The 23705-nt window shown below is 34.3% G+C and overlaps 1 protein-coding gene across 8 annotated transcripts in view; it reads right to left on the bottom strand.

The window, feature by feature from the left end:
• LOC150099837 (uncharacterized) overlaps positions 1-23705 on the bottom strand; it is a 196911-nt gene that overhangs the window by 90054 nt on the left and 83152 nt on the right. For all 8 annotated transcript variants that reach the window (XM_090403651.1, XM_090403650.1, XM_090403655.1 and 5 more), the window contains exon 5: positions 23057-23179. In XM_090403651.1, coding sequence (XP_090259777.1) covers positions 23057-23179 — 123 coding nt within the window. The remainder of the gene's footprint in view (positions 1-23056; positions 23180-23705) is intronic.

The following is a 23705-nucleotide window of genomic DNA, read 5'->3' as shown; positions in this document are numbered from 1 at the left end:
TATCTCACTCAAAACCATTGTCACTATCTCCCTCTTGAATCTCTAATGGACATAATTCCCCTGCTATCATCAAAAGTACTCTGCCTCCTTCTTTCTTGTCCTTTCTATCCTCTAGAAAAGCATTGCATCCATCCATTTCTGTTCTCATCGGGATATCACCCTCATTCAACCATTATTCCCACAATTTCTGAGTGAATAAACTCAATCAGTGAAACAATTTTACTTCAATTGTTCTGATGCTCCTGGAATTAGTCAAATAAACAGAGCAGATCACTTTTAGGTCTATCATCATCCTACCTAAGTCATGCAATTTGCTGTACTATGGACAAACAGAAGATCAGTCAATAAACATATTTCTGAACATGAAGACCACAGCTGACTCATCAAACTACACAAATCTGGCCTGGCACTACATGGAATTGAAAATACAAACCACAGGATCCAATGGAAAAACACCAAGCTATTGCACAGATTTCCTAAAATAAAGAGCCAAAAGGTTTCAGTTTGGCGATGCAGAATTATATAAATCAAGTGGATATTAAATCCAGCATTATTTCAATGCCGAATTTAGAAACTATGAAAGTTTCGCATGAAATTTGACCAGAGAGCTTACGGGAATACACTCACCAGCATCTGCCAGTTGCCCTAGCATGGACTTTATAGAAAACATGATCACTTACCCAAGCATCCATATATTCGCCTTCTATTGTTCTATTTTGATGAGGTTTCACTGGCCTGACAGCTGTCTCGAACTGCTTCGTTCTCCTCAGAGACCAGGCAGAAACCTGAAGAGAGCAAAAACTCTTAGTGTTCAAACTTTATTTTAGTAAATACTTTACACACTGACCAAGAGTTCGCTTACGAAAAATACACTTCTCCAACACTGAGAGTTCCTTAGTACTGAACGAGAGTTTTTGCTCTGTTAAGGTTTCTACCTGGTCTCTGAGGAGAACCAAACAGCTGTCATGCCAGTGAAACCTTATCAAAATGGACCAATAGAAGGTGAATATATGGACGCTTGGCAAGCGATCTTGTTTTCCATAAGATCTGTGCTAGGGCAACTCGTAAACGCCGGCAAGTGTATTACCGTAAGCTCTCTGGTCAAATTTTGTACGAAACTAGCATAATTTCTACATTCATCTTTGAAATAATGCTGGATTTAACATCCACTTGATTTATATAATATTCCACAGATCTTTGTACAGATATTAACAGCTATTCAAAGAACGTACTGAACCTCTATTTCACTGACCAAACTTTAATTGTAATGACTGCCTTACAGTCTCAAAAGTTTGGGAAATGGTTAATCTCAACTGTATTACATAGACTGTACTGTATTATAAAAAAATTCAACTGAAGTATCATTTTCAGCCGAATACTTTTTAACTTAACAAACATGCAACTACACTTAAAGAAAGAATTCAAATTTAATGCATGTGCTCTATTACACTATTGTTCAAATCCTTAATGTTGTTCTTCGCTCACATTGATAATGTCTTATGATACATATTTTCTACTGTGGTACACACGTGACTGTTTAATTATGGAAACTCCACAGGTCTCACTATAAAAGAAAGTGAAATCATTAGCTTCTATATACACTAATGTCCAAAACCTAAGGACGAACACTATTTCTAAAGATTACAACTGCAAATTCAGACAAATCAGCTTGCGACAATTTGCCTAACTGAAAATGTTGAGTAGAAAGCAGGTACACAATCAAATTTTCAAATTGCACACAAAAGGTTCAAGTGGTAGCACTCAATAGCTTAAAAGCTGTGCTAAGCGAATTGTGTTTGAATGAAGCACTTTTCATGAAGGAATACAGTTGCTAAGATGCCTTGTAATGTCTCAAAGACATCATCTAGATAATTTTATGCGAGGAAGAATTACTGGAAAGCTTGAAGAAGGCTGGAGAATATTGTTAGAGCTTGGAATCTCACATAGCATTGTATCCAGGTTCTAGGCAACATTTCAAACCAATGGAATGTGTTCCAGACATTCGCTAAGAAGTTGCCCACGCTCTACCACAGCACATGAAGACAGTTTTTGTTTATAACCCAAAATGTAATCAATGCACAATGGCAGGTCTGCAGGGTGAGACCTGCCATGGTACATAAGACACCAATGGGCTAATGTACTCTTTACAGATGAGAGTAGTTTTAATCTTTCTGCTGATTCTAGAAGACACTTGATCAGGTGTGAAAATGGTACTGCATACCGTCATGAGAATGTTCTTGAAAAAGATAGATATGGCAGTGCAGAGGTAATGATGTTGGGAGGCATTATGCTTAATGAATGCTCCAAGCTACAAGTGCTGGAAAAAGGGACTATGACTGGTGAACACTATTGCAACAAAGTTCTTCAATGTCATGTTCAAGTTTCCATGGTGTTGTAGGCAAAGAATTCATTTTTATGGATGTCAATGCCATACTATCTTGTACACAAGCAACAGAGATACTTTTGGAGACTAAGGATATTAATCAAATTGAGTGGCCAGGAGGCTCCCCCTGATCTCAACCCCACAGAACATGTCTGGGACACGATAGGGAGATGCACTGCTGCTCGAAATTCCCCTCCAGAAAACAAAGCCTTATCCTTGCTCTGAAGGAGGAGCAGGCCAGTTTTCCTCAAGAACTCCTGAATCACTTGGTGTCCTTAGGAAATTTGTAACTTTTGCCAAAATGTATTGCAATTTAATCTGTACAAAATTTGTAACACATTTTTTGTGTAATGTAATTTAGTAGCATGCTAGCAATAAATTTTTGTCCACATTTGTTTGCAGTCATGAAAATTTTTTCATATACCAGTAAAAATGTAGTCCGTTCTTAGTTTTTGGACACCAGTGTATTACAAGAAGTAAACGGCATCTGTTGATTCCAACAACATACTAGAATATGCATGATATCTATTACTGATAAGACAGTATATCTGCTGACAAAAAAAGAAGAAAAAAGTTATGTAAAGAACTTGGGATTTGCAAAAGGGTGGATAATTCTGCTCATCTGAAATTATTTATGTGTGTATATATTACAGTTTCAAAAGTGTATACTGATCATCAGTGAATAAAACAAAGTTTTTAGAAAATAAAGTGAAATATAAATGAAACAGAAATAAACATAACAAGCACAACAAACTGAACTAGGTGATTTGCTGCTCCATTGACCCACATGAATCATCTGATTAACATTATTACTTCAATGGATTGAACCCTCCCTATAGTCATTTACTGAGCTATCAAATGCATATGGCCAATGTTTATTGTTAGTTAGCTATTTATATTTTGCAAACAAATCTTTTTCACTCTCCTCATTTTTTATATATATATATATATATATATATATATATTTGTTTATTTATTATGCCATCATAAATACACATATGCATGTCTAGTTTAAAGAAACACATTATTCACTCCACCCAGCAACATATATGACACATAATAACAACACAAATGTTCTTCTTTCTCATCGGTCAGATGATGGGTTAATGTGCAAAACTATGTGCAAATCTCTGCCATGTGGTTCTATCTCTGGCCATTTCTGTCATATCTCTGAAGCTTGATAATTGTGAACCTTTCCTTCAAAGACTTTAGTTAAATTCTTTTTGGTATACTTCTTGGATGTCTTTCTCCAATGATTCCATTCATGACTACATTTGGTAATCTTTGAAAGGACATTCTCTGGAGGTGTCCAAACCATCATAATTGCTGTTTAAGAATTACAGCTAGGATATTTTCTCTATAGTTTAATTCGTGTTTGACTTGTTCATTTGCTTTGTGTTTTCTGACCAGTGAGTCTTGTTTATTTTTCTTAAGCATTTAATTTCGAATGCTCTGATTTTCTGTATTTCTTTCTGATTGAATGTCCAAGTCTTGGCTCCATATGTTGCTAATGATATAATAATAGAAATATTAATTATTAATAATTCCTTTGCTAGTAATGAAAGCATGTCTATTCACACTTGTTCTTCTTCTCCCATGCATTTCCCATTCTCACATGGCTCATTTATGATGGTTAACATATTTACACCTTTTAGTAATTCAAATCTACCCACAAAATACAGGTAACCCTCATATAACGCAGATGTCAGGTTCCATAGAAATACCTCGTTATATAAATCGCATTATGCAAGACTCAGATCACATAGAAAAAGTAGGGTTATGTTCTGAAATTGTTCTTTTTTTTTAATTATATAAACAACAATGACATATCAAACAAATTTTTTTTTATTATTTAATTCAAGTAATTCATGTAAGTTAAGAAAACAAACTATAAAACAAATACATAATATAAACTTATAAAAATTACAAATTGTACGTAAACTTCATTGCACATGATGCATAAATGTTTTAGGCAAAATAAAATAAAGTGCATATTTTAATCGTCATCACTCTCTTCAAAAATAACATGATTCGTAGATGTTCTTTATTTACGAGTGACTGGACCTCATCATCACTTGAAAATCTCTTGGACATCATTTCTATAATTCTCATTGCATACTTCGGCTAGTTTAGTTATCAAGAAGTCAGTAATAAGACCTTCTTACCACTATGCCGCAATTTTTTATTAAGTTCAAATATGGAGCTAAACAAATATCCAGTTTCATAAGAAAGATTCCGGTAATTGAACCACATTTATTATGATAAATAACAATAAAAAACAACCCAACAAGTTTTGTAAGTCATATGACTTACATCTTCAGAAGTCAAAGGTAACTAAAAGTTAAAACACACGAAATTTTGAGTAATTTGAGAAATTACTCAAAATAGTTCATTCTATGCAGTTGTCAAACTGTTCATTAAATTGAATATCCAAATGTAGATTCAGTGCAATGCTAAGTTTGAACAATGCTGGATGCTGTCACGTTGTGTTGCTCACATTCACATTGTCTGAAGTCTGACTTGGATATATTTTTTATCAATGCTGACCAAACTTGGCGTAGAATTAGGCCCTGGTTTTTGTTGCATTGCATTGAAATTCTAAGCATGTTTGTAGCTTCTTTAAATTTCCTTATGAAACAATTTTTTTCAATGTAAGACATGTTTGTTTTTTGCCAGATTACATTATGGTCGGTGGAAGTTGTATGGTATGCTAAGCCCAATTTGTTTTCTCTTCTTATTTGTACGTCTTTTTGGTGCAAAAAGACTTGCAAAACCATTTACAAATGTTCCTAGAAATGAAACAGTGAATCTCCTTGAAGACCTTTTTTCCTCCGGACATCGTAGAACTTTATAAATATTGCACAAAAATACTTTTTTTCATGTATCAAAATAAATTTTGGGAACAAAAAGAAGGACTGGCTATGGGCTCCCCCCTCTCCCCGCCTTTAGCTAACCTATATATGGAACATTCTGAAAATAATGCTTTAAACAATCATCATAAAAAACCAAAAATCTGGCTATGCTATGTAGACGATATTTTTATCATATGGCCAAGAACAAAAGAGGAACTAACTGCTTTCAAAGATTACCTGAATAATATACAAAATAACATAAAATTCACTTTGGAACAAGAAGACCATAAAAAACTTCCCTTTCTTGATATCCTAATAGAAATCAATGAAAAGGATAATAAATTATCCTTCTCCATCTATAGAAAACCCATCAACACAGGAAGATTTCTTAATGCGGACTCATACCATCACCCCTCACAAAAGATAGGTGTAATTAAAACCTTGAGGTACAGAGCTTATAATATTTCAAGCACAGGAAAACAAAGAAATGAAGAACTTCAACATTTAACACAAATTCTCAAAAAAAAAAATGGTTATGAACCAAAGACTATCAAAAATATCCTGAACACACCTCCTACAATCATCTCACAAAAGCAAGATTTCAAGAACGCAATCATGCTTCCATACATCAAGAATGTTCCAGATAAAATGTCCAAATTACTAAACAAACATAACATCAAAGTGGCTTTTCTACCAATGGAAAAAATTTAAAAATCTCTACATCCCCTAAAACCTCCACATGATCCTTTAAAAAAACCAGGTGTATATAATATTCATTGTTCCTGTGGCATCTGCTATGTAGGCCAGATGGGAAGATCAAGGGAAATTTGCATGAACAAACACCAAAAAGACGTGCAAAAAAGAAGAGAAAACAAATCAGGCTTAGCATACCATACAACAGTTGTGTTCAACCTTTTTTACTATGTGAGCTACTTTTCTATAAAAAGTTATTCTGCGATCTACTCTCTAATATAGATCCTGTTTCCCCAAACTGATATCTGATTACGCACAAATAAACTAAAAAAATATACACAAATAAAAACTTCATTTGTGTATTTAAAAATTTATTTATCACTTTTAATTATTTTAATACAACAAAAAAAAAAAATATATATATATATATATATATATTGGAATAAAATATTTCTCTATTTTGAAAAACCAAAGTTAAAAAAAACAACAGATTGATTACAAACTTACAAGTTACAGGAAATGCTGGTTGATTAAAAAAAAAAAAAAAAAAAAGTCAATGTGAAATTTGGCATTGTTAGAACCTCACAATATTTTCATACCAATCGCAGACAATCATTCAAATGATCATTTGTAATTTGGTTTCTTAACTGATTTTTTATAATGTCATTTTTGAAAAAGTGGATTCTGACAAGTATGTTGATCCGAAAAACAACAGAATTTTTCACGCAATATCAGTTAATATTGGGAATTTTTCATGTGCATACTTCCAAAAGACTTCATTGTTTATTGATTTTAAATGTAAACTATTCTGAATGTTTATTATCTCAAGTTCTTCTTCAGCTTGGTTTATATCAAACAGCCCACTAATTTTATTTGAAATTTCTGTGATGTTCAAGTTTTCTTGAAATGGATTATTGATAAAAGATACAAATCATTTCAGTTTTATTAAAATCTTTAAATATTGAATTTATTTCTTCCTCAACTAATTCTATTTCACGAATAAATTCTTTTAAATCATAGTGAAGCATTTCTTGATTTTGTTCAAAAAATTTTAATAAATATGGGAATGTCTAAATTCGCAGTCATTTATATTTTTCTTTAATAAAAGTAAGTATTGTTGGAAAGTTTTTATTGAACTTAACATGTCAATTAAATTTTCATCTCTACCTTGTAGCTCTAAATTTAAATTGCTTAATTTCATACAGAAATCTACTAAAAATGATAAGTGACAACCATCTTTTATCACTCAATTGTGGATAAATATCTCCTTTTTCACCAAGAAAAATTTTTATGTCATTAATTAATACAAGAAATCTTTCTAAAAATTGACTTCTGCTGAGCCGGCGAACATCACTGTACAACAGAAGTTCCCTATTATCATCTGCCTGTAATTTAAATAACCGCGATTGCAGGGCTTTTCCTAGAACAGAATTTACAATTTTAAATGTAATATTCAAAACATCTTTTGTGCTTAATCTTTTACTACACAGTACCTGTTGGTGAATAATACAGTGGTATGTTAAAAAATCTGGATATTTGTCATCGTTTTTACAAAATAAAATTAAGCCTGATTTATTACCTATCATTGCAGGAACACCATTAGTAGTAATAGACACAAGTTTAAAAAGCGAAAGTTTGTGTGGTTTCACAAATTCATCAAATGCCGAAAAATTGTCTTCTCCCCTAGTCCTTCCCCCCAATAATGGTATAATTTTCAAAAGTTCTTTACTTGAATAATCTTGAAATACCATGCGAATAAATACCATTAACCGAGCAATATCAGTGAAGCCGATTGATTCATCAAATTGTAATGAAAACGCAACACACTGGTGAATGTCTGACTTTAACCTGGCCTGGAAACTTTTCTCCAGCAACTGGAACTCTTCCTTTCAGCAATTTGAAATCTTGTCTGCGGCCTAGAAGTAGTCTTTCTCTAGTGACGTCTCGAACTGAGAAGCTCCTTTCTAGAAGTGTGAAACTCCTCTCTCAAGCAACGTGGATCCAGGCAGTCTCTCTGACAGCAACTATGCACCGGGCTGCCTCCTCTCTGATAGCAATTCTGGAACCGGAACCCCTTCTGCTTGCTTCAGTCCCTTTTTATTACGCCTCCTCTGAGACCTCACATGAAGTTCGGCAACTCACAAAAGAATCGGTATGAGTCTTTCATCTTAAGTTTCAAGTTCGGCATGCCTTTTGTTCTCCTCTCCTTTCTTTTAATTGTAAGTTGTCGGCCATCGGAAAGTTGTTTGAACTCTTTCTGACTGACTTCGAAGATGTTTACACTTAGAGCCTGCAAGCCTTTCTCATACATACAAGTTTCAAAACAATATTTCTAATGCCGCCATGTACAGCTTCGGCGACAAAAACATTGCCTTTGTTTTTAACACTCTAACATATTCTTATTAAAGCAGTATATACAGTTAGCTTCAAAGGAGTTGTTTACAAAAACATCTAATACAAACTATACCGAGACAAACAAAGTTTATTTTTTTACAATATTCACATGGGACTTAACCTAAGTAAAAAATCAATGTAATGTGCTTTGCAATATTTAATATTTAAGCTACAATCAAGTTTTTACACTTTGCTTATAATCATATTCACTTGGCTCGCTGTTTGACTTCCACTGATCCAAATTAATTCATTTACCCGGACATATAAAATTAATGATATGACAATTTTAACGAAAAACAAATAAACAATAAAAATACACTAAAAGCGAATTAAAAATAATACAAAATAATGATAAAAAAAATAATATGCTTTCAGTTTTAATTAAATTTGTAAGTAAGGAGGAATATACAAGAGATCAACCAAAAATCGCTCTGCGATCAACCGGTCGATTGCGATCAACGGGTCGAACACCCCTACATACAACTTCCACTGGCCATAATGTACTCTGGCAAAAAACAAACATGTCTTACATTGAAAAAAATTGTTTCATAAGGAAATTTAAAGAAGCTACAAACATGCTTAGAATTCCAATGCAATGCAACAAAAACCAGGGCCTAATTCTATGCCAAGTTTGGTCAGCATTGATAAAAAATATATCCAAGTCAGACTTCAGACAATGTGAATGTGAGCAACACAACGTGAGAGCATCCAGCATTGTTCAAACTTAGCATTGCACTGAATCTACATTTGGATATTCAATTTAATGAACAGTTAGACAACTGCATAGAATGAACTATTTTGAGTAATTTCTCATTTCACGTGTATTAACTTTTAGTTACCTTTGACTCCTGAAGATGTAAGTCATATGACTTACAAAACTTGTCGGGTTGTTTTTATTGTTATTTATCGTAATAAAGATGTGGTCCAATTACCGGATTCTTTCGTATGAACTGATAAACCACAGAAACCTTCGCATACAAAATATCTAGTTGTCTCGTGAATTTTCCAGAGTGCTCCATTGAGGGATCATTATCCGTAAAATAACTTCCTAACTTTCTTGCCAAGTCCAATCCTTCTGCTAATTTCTTTAAACTGAATTCTTTAATGGATTCATCACATTCAGAATCTTTGGCAGAACTTTCTCTGCCATTTGGTTTGACGTCTTCTATTAATTGTAGAGTTCCTCCTCATTTAAGTCTATTCCCCCATCAATTAATTCACAAATTTCGTTTTCAACCATATCGCAAAAGCATTCTAAGTGGCCATTACAATAAAAATAAAATTTTTACATAAAAAAAGCATTACATATTGTATGTAACTCACCAGAAAATAAAGTGCTCAGCTTGGAATTAACACATTTATGACTTTTAATGCACTTTCCTGGCAGAAAACAAAGACAAATTTCAACAATAAACATTTATATGGTAAATAGTTCACGTACGTGTCTGCTAAAGGGTATTTGCCCTAATATAAATTCACCTTATAACTATAAGCGATACGGCCAGACGCAAATTTAACGAAGATAAAATTTGATTTTTATGTCTCGCATGGTGAAAAACATATCAAAAGATAAAGGGATACTAGAATTTGTAGACACTGTTATATCGAAACCGCATTGTATAAGTACCATGTTGAACAAGGGTTACTACAATTTGTAGACCCCATTATATCGAAACCGCGTTGGGTTAGTGCCGCGTTATACGAGAGTTACCTGTATACCATTCTTGTGAATGACTGTTTTCTAATACATAATAAAAGAAACCCCACCACACACTATGCAGATTTGGTTACATTCGAAGACCCATCATGATATATGGCACGGTGTTTTCTCTAGCCTCACCATATGGTTTGCGTGGTGGCGAGCAAGTCCCAATTGTCCCAATGTGAACATGTTAAAGGAACTATGGTGACAGAATATACCTGCTGCAAAGAGACACCTTTCTAGTTGGAGTAAATGTCAACTAGATCTAGGTTGTAGATGACTTTCATCACCTTGTGAAATACCAAAACCTTGCTTAACACGTTTGCTGCCAACTACGAGTATACTTGTAGTTGGTATATGAGCATCGCAAGCCAACTACGAATATACTCGTATGACGCTTACCGCCGGTAACGAGATTACCCGTACTGACCTTGAAGAAGTGAAAATGCTTGGCGTGTGGATCTAGCAGCGAAAGTGTGTATACTCGTAGTTGGTACATGAGCCTCACAAGCCAACTACGAATATACTCGTATGTCGATTACCACTGGCAACGAGATTACCCATACTGACCTTGAAGAAGTGAAATTGCTTGGTGTACGGTAACAAACTACACCCGAGTAGCGTGGCAGCGAACGTGTTAATGGGGACCTGAAGTCTTTACGGCCATGTTTGGTTCCTAGAGCAAGGATATGATTTCTGTTTCTCTGCCAACCTTCAACATGCTGTGTAAGTGACACACATTGAGAGCATGCTAAACATACTGCAGGAATCCAGTAGTTCCCCATCTTTGAGAATATAGCAGTAAAATACTTCTGCAGACATACTGAACCAGATGATAATGCAACATTTTAAGAAGCATCCTGATCAACTGAAGAAAATAATCTTGCTGCCAACTACTCTATCAGATCATGCCTAAAGGCTGTGTAGTGGTATGCAGGGGGAGGGGGCTGTGGAGGCCATGTTGCAGTTTAAAGACTGGATGTTCTCTCAGTATGGGCAGTGGCGCAGCAAAGGGGAGTGGGTCGTCCACCCCAGGCAGCACTTTTTTGGGGCTCACCTGAGACACAATTTTATTTGTCGACAATTCTTTTATTTGTTAACTTAGCAATTTTTATTACTTAATTAATAATTAGTTTTTAACAACTATACTTACAACTAAAATAAATAAAATATAACAAAACTGTTACATTCAAATTATTAAAAATAAAACAATAAAATGCATGGCAAGGCGATTGCTTTATTGCTTATACTGTGGCGGCTGCTTCTCAGCAGCAGGCACCGCACATTCATACACATTTGTGGAAATGTATTTTTTTTCCTTCTTCTAATTTTGCTTATAACTAAGGCCATCGACAGGATTTTAGGGCCCACAGTAATAATATCTTTGTGTTTCTCTGTTATATCGGGTTTTTTGGATAACCCTTTTGATGCGTTTATGCAGTGTATAAAAATTAACAAAAATGATTTCGTTTTTACCCTAAAAATGCTAAAATGAATGATTCACCATTAGTTTTTTCTAATCTGTTACACATTTATATCATTTTGATCGTTATTGAAACCGTTGAAAAAATATTTATTATATTCTTTATGTATGATTAGTTTAGAGTAGGGATGGACAACCCTTAACATGCCTGCCAAACGCGGCACGTCAACGACTTTTTTCCGGCATCCAGGGCTTATCTTAAAAAATAATTAAATAAAAAAATGCATTTCAAACATCTTCACTGCCACGTATTTTAACTTAATATAATACAATTTTATCAAGTACAGCAAAACCAAATAAAAATGCAATAAAAAATTAAACCCTACCAACTGTTTCAGTAATAATAAGTAATAAGAAAATTAGAAACAAACATCCTATTTCCAAGCCATCTATATTTCTGTGATATACTGATGTACAAGTTTTGTCCAGTTTAGTTGATGCATTATTCGTCAGGCATCCAAACGTGCATGACTCCGCGACTCCTTAACCATCATTTGATATATCTTTTCATGTTTCGTAAAGAACATATGCGTTTTCTAAAGTGTATTTGGATTTTATTAAATCATAAGTCATTGAAATATGGATTGGAAGTATTTATTGTCAATTAATATGTTTAACTTATTAAACATAAAAGCAAATTTCCTGTACATAGCCATAAACATGCCGTATTTACTTGAATATAATTCACACTTTTTTTCCTCAAAATTAAAGCTAAAAATCGTGGTGTGAGATATATGTGGGGATTTTCAGAAACAAAAGTTTTCAATTTTTTTCATAAAATCCATTGCAATTGCTATTTTCTGCCTAGAGAGCAGTTTTCTTGTGTGCATCCTACCCAAATAGCACCATCTGCTTTCCCATTATTTCAAGCAAAAATTACCAGTAATTTACAAGACTTGAGATACTTAATGAACAATCCTTCAAGAATGACTAATGAACAGACAGCTATGGTACTAGGCCAGTAAAGATATGTGCATATGATTGATGCGGTATTAACAAAAGATCGCGTGAGTCAAAGATAAAAGTCAGCAGACAATTTTTGAATTGAAATGCTAATTCTCTTCAACCAAATTCAATACCTGAAAGTGCCATAACAATATTCACTATACATTTCTTAGCTTTAACACGTTTGCAAATTTTAACACTTTCTGTTGATTTTTATTGTTGCTCTGCATTTGAGCTTGGGAGACAGATTCCCACACATCTAGTTTTTAGTGTTTGCCAGTGCAGCATATGGTTTTGCTTGAGGCTAAATAGCATAGTTTCTGTGGGAAGGGGACATGTTTGTACCTTATTCAGTGATGCAATAAAACTACTTGCATCTACAGACATATTGGCTAGTAGGAAGGGAGCGCAGTTTGCCACGGGAAGTAGCCACTATCACCCCAACATGAACGTGATTAAACTTTTTTTTTCTGTGCAAGGTATACGCGAAACTTTTAGATTTCTTTTATCGCAAAGTAAAATCAGGGGTGCGAGTTATACGCGTGGGCAAGTTATATTCCAGTAAATACGGCAAGTTATTTTTAAAGCTACCATGTGAAATGTATTATCAATATTCAGGATTATGAAGTGTTGTCTGCACATGATTAGATTGCATGCGTACCTTTCTCTTTCATTTGCATGTGTGTGCAGGTCGGCTTATAATTGTAGTAATTTTTGGTTTGCTTAAACTTAGTTGGTATATGCAGAGAGTGATTATGATGAGATAAGAGTCCAAATTATAATTTTTATCGGTGTCTATACGTCTCTGTTCACATTTTTACACCCCATAATCCAATTTTCAATAAAGTTAAAAGCTGTATAAATAAAGCAATTATTGAATTGCTTCCTCATATTTATTTATTTATTTGCTTCCTGCTCTTTACAGATTGAGCAAAATGTCACAACCACCAGCAAAGAAACGTATACATTCAAATGAAAAGGATATTAGACAATTTAAAGAATACTGGACTGAAAAAATGTGGCATGATTAAGAAAGATAATTAAGCATTATGCATTTTATGTCCCGAATCAGTTTTTTGTAATACTTTTTCTGTAAAGAGACATTTTGAAACTGTTCATAAGAAATTAAGTAACAAAAGTGAGCCAAGAATATAAGAGAATTAATTTCTCATGAACTGAGCAAGACAAAAAAAATAGTCCGATTTCTTTGATGAAATTTATTTCAGGTAGGGCAGCAAACTCAGGGACCGTGCTGGGTGGCAAAAGCTCTGCCACTGAGTATGGGTGACATGTTCAAGAGCTCATGTCAAGAGTCATGCATCCCCTTCTCTTTATCTCTTAATCTTTTGAAATATTAAAAATAAAATAAGCCAGAATAAGTATACTGTCTGCAGATAAACTAAAAAATAAACTTCACTTTAAAATTCCAAAAAAAAAAATTAACTCAAAAATCTCACAAAAAAAAAAAAAAAAAATCTTTCATATTCACTTGATCAACGTCCATGGTATCAACAATAATTTAAATATGCATCATCATCACCTTCAGCCATCCAAAACTTATATTCTATTTCTGGCTAAACCTCAAATTTCTGCTAAAACAACCACAGCCCATCTTAACTGTCCAAATTATACTCATTATGACTCCCTCTACCATAAGAGAAGTGCTTGTGCATTCAGATATTCCTTATTAGAGGATGTCTGACCTAGAATCTCACCTTTCTGACCTCCCTTAAGATTTCTTTGCCACATTGTCTCGTTCATCTACTGGCTCTACTATTCTCCCAATTCTGATAATCATTCTGATCTCTTTGACTTCCTATCTCCAAAGTTCAATCTTATTCAGTCAAAATTTCCAAACAGTGAAGTCACCATCATCAAATTCCTGACAAATACCCTCAGGGGGCACTGTCGCATATACACGTGTGTTGTGCTCTGATGATGCCGAGTTGAAAATCAGCAAAATATAAGCGTTAATAAAATATCTTTGTGATAAAAGTGTGTGAGGTGTTGTTAATACCGTGAAAAATAAGTCATGAATAACCATCAACACCTAAGCTTATCTGTTAGACCCTCAGGGGGCATACAGGATCTTTTGATGGTACAACATAAAAAGTTACACTGTTACTAACTTCCTATGAGCAATTCTCCTACAGATTGGCCTGTTATCTCTCAACATTCCAATATTATCAGATCTTATATTTCTGTCTTTAAGACACTTTTTACTGTATCTATCCACCTACATCTTGGTCTTCCTCTGAATTTTTTTCCTGCCATCCTGGCAAAGAAAACTTGTTTAGCTAATCTTTCCTCTCCCATTCTGTTTAAATAGCCATACCACCTGAGATTAGCTCTGCTAACAATATCAAGTTCTTTCCTAATATCCTCATTTTTAATATGTTACTCCCACTGATGCCATCTGTTCAGTCCCCTAATCTTTCTCAAGACTATGGTCATATCTATGGTCTCCAATCCTTGATCAAGAGTTTTAGTTCTAAACTAAACTCTTATTCCATATAAATTTATTCAGTTCTTTCTACCACAGCTTTGCTAATTCTACTACCTATTTCCAAATTTAATTTGCCACTTTACTAAAAATTGTGCCTAAATAGCTGAAATGTTTTACTTGCTCTATAGCTTCTCCATTCAGGATGTGGTTGATGTTTTTAATGTTTTGCCTATTTTCATTGTCTTTGTCTTTTTAATGCTGATTTTGATACCGAATTTATTACAGCAGTTATTCAATTAGGTCTTGGAGTCCTGCAGACTTGTCCTGGATTTATTTAGGAATATAGTATCATCTGTATAAAGTAAAGAGTTGAGATTAACATCTACAATACGGCTTTACTTCATAATGTGATCCATATAGATGATGAACAATAGTGGAGATAATGTACACCCTCGTCACACACCTGACTTAACATCAAACCATCTTGCTGTACCTCTTTCAATTCTAACTGCTGATTTACAAATCAAATAGAGACTATGTATTGCTTGATATAATGTCCCATTTACTGGAGCATTTTAAACAGCTTTACATGTGGAATTTTATCATATGCCTTTTCAAGATCTACAAAACTTAAATACAGATCCTTGTTATATTCCCATGATTTCTCAACTATTTGTCTTAAAATGAAAATCTGATCTTGACAAGCTCTCATTGGCACCCAGGTTGTTCTTCTCCAAGCTTCTCCTCCACAAGTTTTCTTAGCCATTTTTCAAGAATGCTTGCATAAAACTTACGAGGAACGCTCAATAGAGAAATTCCTCTGCAATTCTCTTTTATTTCCCTTTTTATATGGGTACTATGAGCACTCTACTCCAATCATCTGGAATTTGACCCTCTGACCAAGCCTTCTGAATTATAAAGTATAGCAGCTAAAAAATTTTAATATCCATATTTCAGCATTTCTGGTCAAATTTCATCTACTCCAGTGCCTTTCCACATTTCACATTTGTGATAGATTTTTCTACTTCAAGTACAGATATATATTCCAAATGACATTGCTGTTTAGTGTAATTATTCTATACACCAAGAATATCTTTATCTTGACTTTTCACATCCCCTTTATCATTATCAAGTTCACAACCGAGTTATGGGGTAACTCAAAACCCATAACTTGGTGATGTCAATGTCCTGAAATGTAACTGGCTTCTTTTTCAAATTTCACTGATCAAGCTGGAATTTACAGCAGATTTTTGCTGTAAATCAAATGACTTAAACCAGATCATCTCCCTACCAGAATTCCCAACAATCGTCTTCACTCAACCAACACTCTGAATCTTTTCTTAACTAGTTCTCCTGCCAGATACTCTGTTCGGGTGAATGTTCCTCTTTGTAATTCTAATAACAATCTCATCAAGTTTCATCCATGGTGGAACATTCTTCAGCCATTCACAACTTTGTAATAGTGTTGTATTACAGCAATGCCAAGTGGGAGAATTTGTGACTTTTTCTCCTCCTTTCTGTGGTTAGATTAATGTTTTTATTGATCTGATCCAGATAACTGTTGTGATCTTGTTATAGAAATAATCCATGGAATGGAATGGAAAGTTTGAATGGCAACTTTCAGTCCTCAATCTGTTAAAATTTCCTAATCCATATCTAAACCATGGTTCTCCAAGGAGTGGGCTAGGGTGGTCCAAGAAAGCATACAATCTATCACAAGAGGCTTGTGACCAAAACACCAACTTCCTACACAGTTGCCCACAACACTTGTAAAACCATCATCAAAAGAGCAAAGTATAAACTCAACAAATAAATACAGAAAACTCGCTGCTTGTGTCTGGCAGTCACGCCTTCTGATCCTTGCCAAAGCAGTTGGGCACAACTTTCATCCATCTGTGCTACTCTCTTCTTCCCCTAGGTAGCATTGTAACTTCTGCCAGAAATGACAGATGACACAAAGGCAGACAAGTCCTGATGGAATCCCACTCACTGTCCTCACAGTATGCTTCTCACAATTACCATCTAGTTATCAATCTATTGCTCTCACTTCAGTTTTGTCTAAAGTAACAGAGAAGGTTATCAACAATCACCTTCAACACTTGGAGAACTGCCATCTAATTATTGTCACCAGTATGAATTTTGCCAATCCAGATCCACAACTATTATTTTTCAGGAAATTACAATGTATATTGAACATTAACATGTTCAGCAAGTGGCCTTGATGACCATGCTTTAGACACCCACCACAGAATACAGTGGAAGAAGGCCACCATTCCACAGCAGCAAATACAAACATGAGAAGATATTCTTGGAATCAGCCTTAGCCCTGAGAAACTTTCCAAAACTCAACCAATCTGGGTGCATACAACTGTCCAAAATTTGGGAACCACTCATCCTCAGATCTTCAGCTCAATGGCCAAGACCACCCAATTTAGCCCATTAGAAGGTGCCATTTCTGACTCTAGGCCTGCTTTGGTTACCCTTTCTTCAGCCTCATTTACACAGTGTTAGTATGCCTGTGTGCAGATATCACTATTCTATGTATCCTGATGATGGCAATTTGACTTTGCCGAAATATCAGAAGTATTAATTAAAATTATTATAATTAATATTGAGTATATGTTGTAATTTCCTGAAAAATAATAGTTATGAATAGCCAGTATATACGCCTTTCTATTAGGTCCACAGGAGATTTTTCGTGGCCTGCATAACACACCTCTGGACCCATTTCATGGAAAGGTTGAGAAACTATGCCATTGCTCCTGACATCTCCAAGGCTCTTCTTGATAGGGTTGACAGTGAGGGCTCAACAAGTCACTATCATTTGGACTGCCTTCATCCTTGTGCAATTGGATTTCCAGTTTTCTCTAAGATTAAAGATGGGGTTCTCTCTCTTCAGACTTTCCTGTTAACACCAATGTCCCTCAGTGCTCTGTCATTTCACCCACCCTCTTCCTGATTTATATAAATTACCTGCTCTTGTTAACTGCAAACCCTATTCAGTTTTACTAATGATAGCACATTCCACTCACTCTACTCATTTTTGACAAGCCTTGCAGTGTTCAAACACCCAAAGCTTCAAGATCATTTGTAATAAGTGTCCTGAATATCAATCACTACAGTATCCTTGATTGAGATGAAAGCAACCTGGTCAACTTCAATGTTTCTAAAACATAATTTTACTTGTTTTCTTGCAAATAAGACCTCAGATCTTCTCCACTTGCTTTTGATAATTCTCAGCTTAACAGTCAAGATGAAATCTCTCCTCTTGGACTAAATCTTACTTCAAACATTTTCTGGCACAATCATATCACTTCTATAGTACCTTCAGCTTCCAAGAAACTTGGCATCCTTTTCTGCTCAAGACTACTTCTCTGCCAAGCAGTTACTTACTCTAAAACTTGAATAAATAAACTAGCAAACATTAGTGTGTACCATTATACTTGTCCTGAAGAAGCCAGACAGAATAGCTGGTGAAACTTGTTGACAATTTGTGCATATCATTTACAAATATCTGGTCAACGAATAAAACCAAAAAGCTCAAGTTTTAATGTTTAAGTGACCAAATATAAAACAAAAATGAACAGACTCGATGGCTATACAAAGCATAAGGTACGTTCCTTTGAAAAACTCAAAGGTAAAAAAGCTAGAATATTAAACCATCTAACCTTCTTGAAAAGATGTATACAGTTCAACATCATTCCCAAGTTTTTAACTATTAAAGAGCAATTACAATCAAAAAGAGCGAAATGTATTTACTTTAAGGCATCTTTGTCTTTACTCCCTGAAAGAATTCAACACGTTAGATTTGTACTTAGTAAAATAGATCTCAAATGCTTAGAACTTTTCGAAGATATCTCTAACAGCATAGATAGCAACCTATGGAATATTTTGAACATGGTTCAAAATAGTTTTAACAAGGTTTTTCTAACTAGTAAAAAATCTCAAATTAAAAAATTCGATAGACTTTATGAAAGAAAATACAACTCAAGACCGAGTCTCCAGGATGAAAAAGTTATTTTCAATCTTTCAGACTATACATTTTCAAAACCAGAAGCTGACATACTAAAGAAAGGTTTCAACTTTGCTATCACTCCAGATCACATTCCAAAGATTGATATTATTAGCAACATAGAAAAGGCACTCTCTTCATTTCCAGAAACAGTAGCAACATAGAAAAGGCACTCTCTTCATTTCTGGAAACAGTAGCAAATGATATCTGATTAAAAAGCACTATCATCCTTTCAACTTCAAAACCACTAAAATTTAATATAACTCTTCTTGAAAAGTGAGCTCTCTCAAACCTAAAGAAGAACAAAGATATAATCATCCTAAAGGCATGATTATATCTTTGATGTTCAGCATGTTATGCTGGACATCAAAGACTACATATCAACTTATCGCATATTAGATTTCGATCCAACTTTAAAAAATCAAAAAGAAACTAATAATAAGGAACATGGCTAGGTGGTCTTCAGACTTACAACGAAGTCTGAAATCTCTACACCCACTGACACCACACTTATATGGTGCACCTAAAGTGCACAAAATTGGAGTTTTGCTCCAACCAATCGTCGACAGAAGAAATTCTCCAACATATCTATTAGCTAAATATCTAGCCCGTCTTTTGAAAGATAATATAAAAAAAATTAGATTTCTTCATAAAGAATTCTAAGCATTTCACTGAAAAATTAAAAGGCATCTCCATCTTAAAAACAGACATCCTTGCAAGCTTAGATGTGGTTTCGTTAATTACCAACATACCTGTTGAAGAAGTTATCAAGATCCTAGACAATCTCTATCCACATCACACAGCTCAGCTTTTTCGCCACTGCCTTAAATCGAATTATTTCAAAGTGAATGACACAATTTGTGAGCAACTTGATGGCTTAGCCATGGGCAGTCCCTTATCACCTCCCTGCACTGATCTATCATGGAAAAAACCAAATTAAATCCAAAGCTGTTGGTTTGGTGGAGATACGTAGATGATGTTTTCATAATTTGGAGAGATGCAGAAACCACCTTATTTGATTTCCTTACAAAAATAAATTCCTTCCACCAAAAAATACAATTCACGTTAGAGCTTGAAAAGAATAGCCAATTGCCTTTTCTAGATAACACTAAGAAAGAAACAAGAGAATGGACAAATCCAGCTCACAATCTATCAAAAACCAACAGACACTGAACATTACCTGCACTTCAAATCGTCTCAGCATATTGCACAAAAACTCAGCATAATATATCTACTTAAAAATAGAGTGACCAATATTATCTCAGAAGAAAAAGATTTCCTTGATAAACTCACTCTCATATCTCAAACCCTAGTAAACAATGGTTACCCAAGAAATATAATCAAAAAGATTCTTCATAGAAACCCTCCACAGCAGCAACCTCCTGTCGTGCAATATACATCGTCCATCGTCATCCCTTATGCAGGCTCAGTGTCATCAAAAATAGCCAAACTCCTTAAGTCTTTCAACGTCAGAGTTGCTCTCAAACTTGTTAAAACAATACGCCACATTTTAAGATCTCCAAAGGACATTAATGCCTTCTTCAAATACGCAGGTGTATACAACATCCCATGTTCCTGTGGATTAAATTACATAGGCCAAACATCAAGAAGCCTGAAAATTCGAAAAAAAGAACATATAGGGGGACATGAACAACAACAGAACAGATACTACAGGATTAACCCATCACTTCTCGATCTCTAACCACACCATCAATTGGGATAACAGCTCTATACCTCATATAGAAAATTTTCGATGTAGAAACTTCAAAGAAGCTGCGGTTGTACTCCGCTCTGGAGAAAATCTAAACAGAAATCAAGAAATGATTCTGAAAGACATCTGGAAAAGCCTAATAAGTTCACTCAGCTTGCCAGAATTTCATATCACTAAAAACTATATAACACGCTCAATAAACAATGACTGAGACACACCACGTTCCATGCTTATGATGTTACGTGTCAGTTTTAATTTATTTGACATTCTTCTTTTTTACTAGTAAACGTTAGTGTGTACTGTTATACTTGTCCTGAAGAAGCCTTTTTAATCTTCTTTTTTACTAGTAAACGTTAGTGTGTACTGTTATACTTATCCTGAAGAAGCAGACAGAATAGCTGGTGAAACTTGTTGACAACTCGTGCATATCATTTACAAACATCTGGTCAACGAATAAACCAAGAAAAAGCTTAATGTTTAAATACAAAACAAAAAAGTTACTTACTCTGTATAAATCCTAAATCTGATCAACCTTGGAACACTGCTCTCATGTTTGGAGTAGTGCACCTAAGACCACCCTAAAAATTCTTGATGCTGTTCAGAAAAAGACAGTTCAATTGATTAAATGACAAATCTCTTACAGACTCTTCAGAGAAGAGTCTGTAAGAGATCTTCCCATAGAAGATCAGTTTCTGCACTATGTCTTTTCTACAGATATTTCCATAGCTATTGAACAGCAGGACTATCACCCATTTATGCCATATTTACAGGAAATTGAGCAAAAGATGTTCAGCATCTCTTAGAAGCTGAACTGCATACTCACTGAACCTGCTACTGTCAGTCATCTTTCATTCCACCCACCTCAATTCTGTGAAACAGTCTCTCTTGTGAAGCATTCCCAAAGGACTATGACCAACAGTCCAAGACTTCCCCCTTACTCCCACACAGCATTTTACTGTGGGCCCTTCTGCCTTTTGCATGTGGGAGTAACAAAAAAAATAATAAATAAAATATATTTTTTATAGGTTTTGTGAAGGACTTAGGTTTTAGCTAAAGGAGACTCAGTGACTAGTATAAAGAACATGATCAATGAGACCTACATTGCTCATTGATCATATTCTTTCTACTAGTCACAAATTCCTTCACTAAAGCTCTATAACATAGAGAGCAGGATTTTTTTTTCTGGAAACTGAGGTTAGTCCATCCTGGGAAAACAGAAAAACAGTCAGAAGAATATGCAATTAACAGGCACAACCTATGGTTCAAAACACAACACTGACATCAATGTTTGTCAGTGTACTCAGGTGGGAGATGAATTTCAATGTCCAGTGTGATTCCACCACTCTCCTTATTGGAGAACTAAAGTGGCTTGAAAAAGTTCAATGTTTGTTATCTAGATAAGGGCTTCCAGATTATCTACCCCTTAGCATGGTAACCCATGGTAGTAGCACACTATAGGCTAACCAGCCATTTTATAGGTGGAATCATAAAAATAAATAAATTTGCCTCTCACAAAAGTGGAAAACTAATCTTGGGTACACTCCTCACCAATATTAAAATATTATTTAAAAACATAAAAAATAATTAAAAAAAACACTTCATAATAGTATTTTGAATATTAATAGTATTTAAATCACATGGCCTACACAACACATATGACGGTGATAGTCCTCTTTTTCTATCCTGTTAATATTTGCTGTGCTTCTTAACTTTAAATTATGTCTCTGTGAATGGAATACCTTAATGCAGATACTAAAAAAAAATATCAAATATAGGTAGAAAATTAGCAAACAGTTATCACTCATGGAAGAATGGCAGGGATAGTTTGTTAGAGTGAATACTTTGCTATAATGAATTTCTTTTAAAGTAGGATTACACCTACAAAATTTTAGTCAAAACTATTCATTAATTTGTTATAATAATGGGTTTTACTGAGAATCAACTGCATTCAGAATTATAAGACATAATTAATTAAAAAAAAAGAGCAGCAAAGAGAAGGTTTTAACATAGAATTAGCCTCCTCTTAAATTTACTTCGATAAATAGGTTACTTTACAAATCACCTATAAGAATGTTGTAAATACATATATGTATATGTGTACTTTGCGGTCATCCTCATAATAATGAAGACAGTGTCATTTTAAATCAATTCAATTTCATGTCTATATACTCTTCATATAATGGAAAGAGTTCAAATCAGTAAACAAATTTAAATGTGTTTTCAGAATCTCAAGTAACAAATTTAAGAACATTTTCCTTAGTACATTTTAATTTGAAAATCAGCTATCTCTGCATTTTATTTTCATTCTAAATATCTATATCTTGTAGAAATTTTAAATGTTTCATAATAATTTTATCATAATGCTAAGACAGGACACACATATAGCACATAAGCACATATTCAAACACTGACATGTTCAAGCAAAAATGTCTTACCATGGCATTTTCATTTCTTTCATCTTGGGTTTTCATTACTACAGTCTCTACATGCATAGCTTGTAGATAAAACGGATATACGTTTTTGATATCTAAATTGTTTACCAGGGATTGCGAAAAATCCTGAAGATATAAAGAAAAAAAGAATACACTACATGCTTATAATTTACTGTTTTGATAAATAAAAATCAAATTATGCATATAATTATTTTTTGCCACTGGATAATGAAATTTAAAGGAATAAAGACAAGCCATTACATTTGGCTTCAAGAGCCTCCATCTCTATATATGGAGGTGTGGTATAGGTAAGTGCATAAAGAAAAAAGTAAAGATTACAGAGACAGCAAATTACAGAAAATAGTTTTGAATTCAAGAATAGAAACTTATCTACTGAAAAACCAAAAGACCAACCAAAGCTAAAATCCAGAATACCACTCGGTTGAAGATTATATTATGTGCTTGTTTTAATCCTTTACCCAAGCTTAAGAAAACAAAGTTTGCATGTGAAGTATCTACACAACTAGTTTACTTATATACAGAGACTGTCGACCTCAAGGGGGTTCTCATAAGCTGAGAGCAATATAGAGAAGAAAGAGAGCCTGATAGTATTAGGAGAAAGAAAAGACAGACAGTGAGAGACAGAAAAAAA

Source organism: Typopeltis vanoorti, chromosome 14, assembly GCF_054136105.1.
Source record: "Typopeltis vanoorti isolate ZY-2024b chromosome 14, IOZ_Tvanoo_1.0, whole genome shotgun sequence".
Lineage (NCBI taxonomy): Eukaryota > Metazoa > Arthropoda > Arachnida > Uropygi > Thelyphonidae > Typopeltis > Typopeltis vanoorti.
Note: the sequence above shows the minus strand (reverse complement) of the source record. Positions and strands in the feature narration are given on the sequence as shown.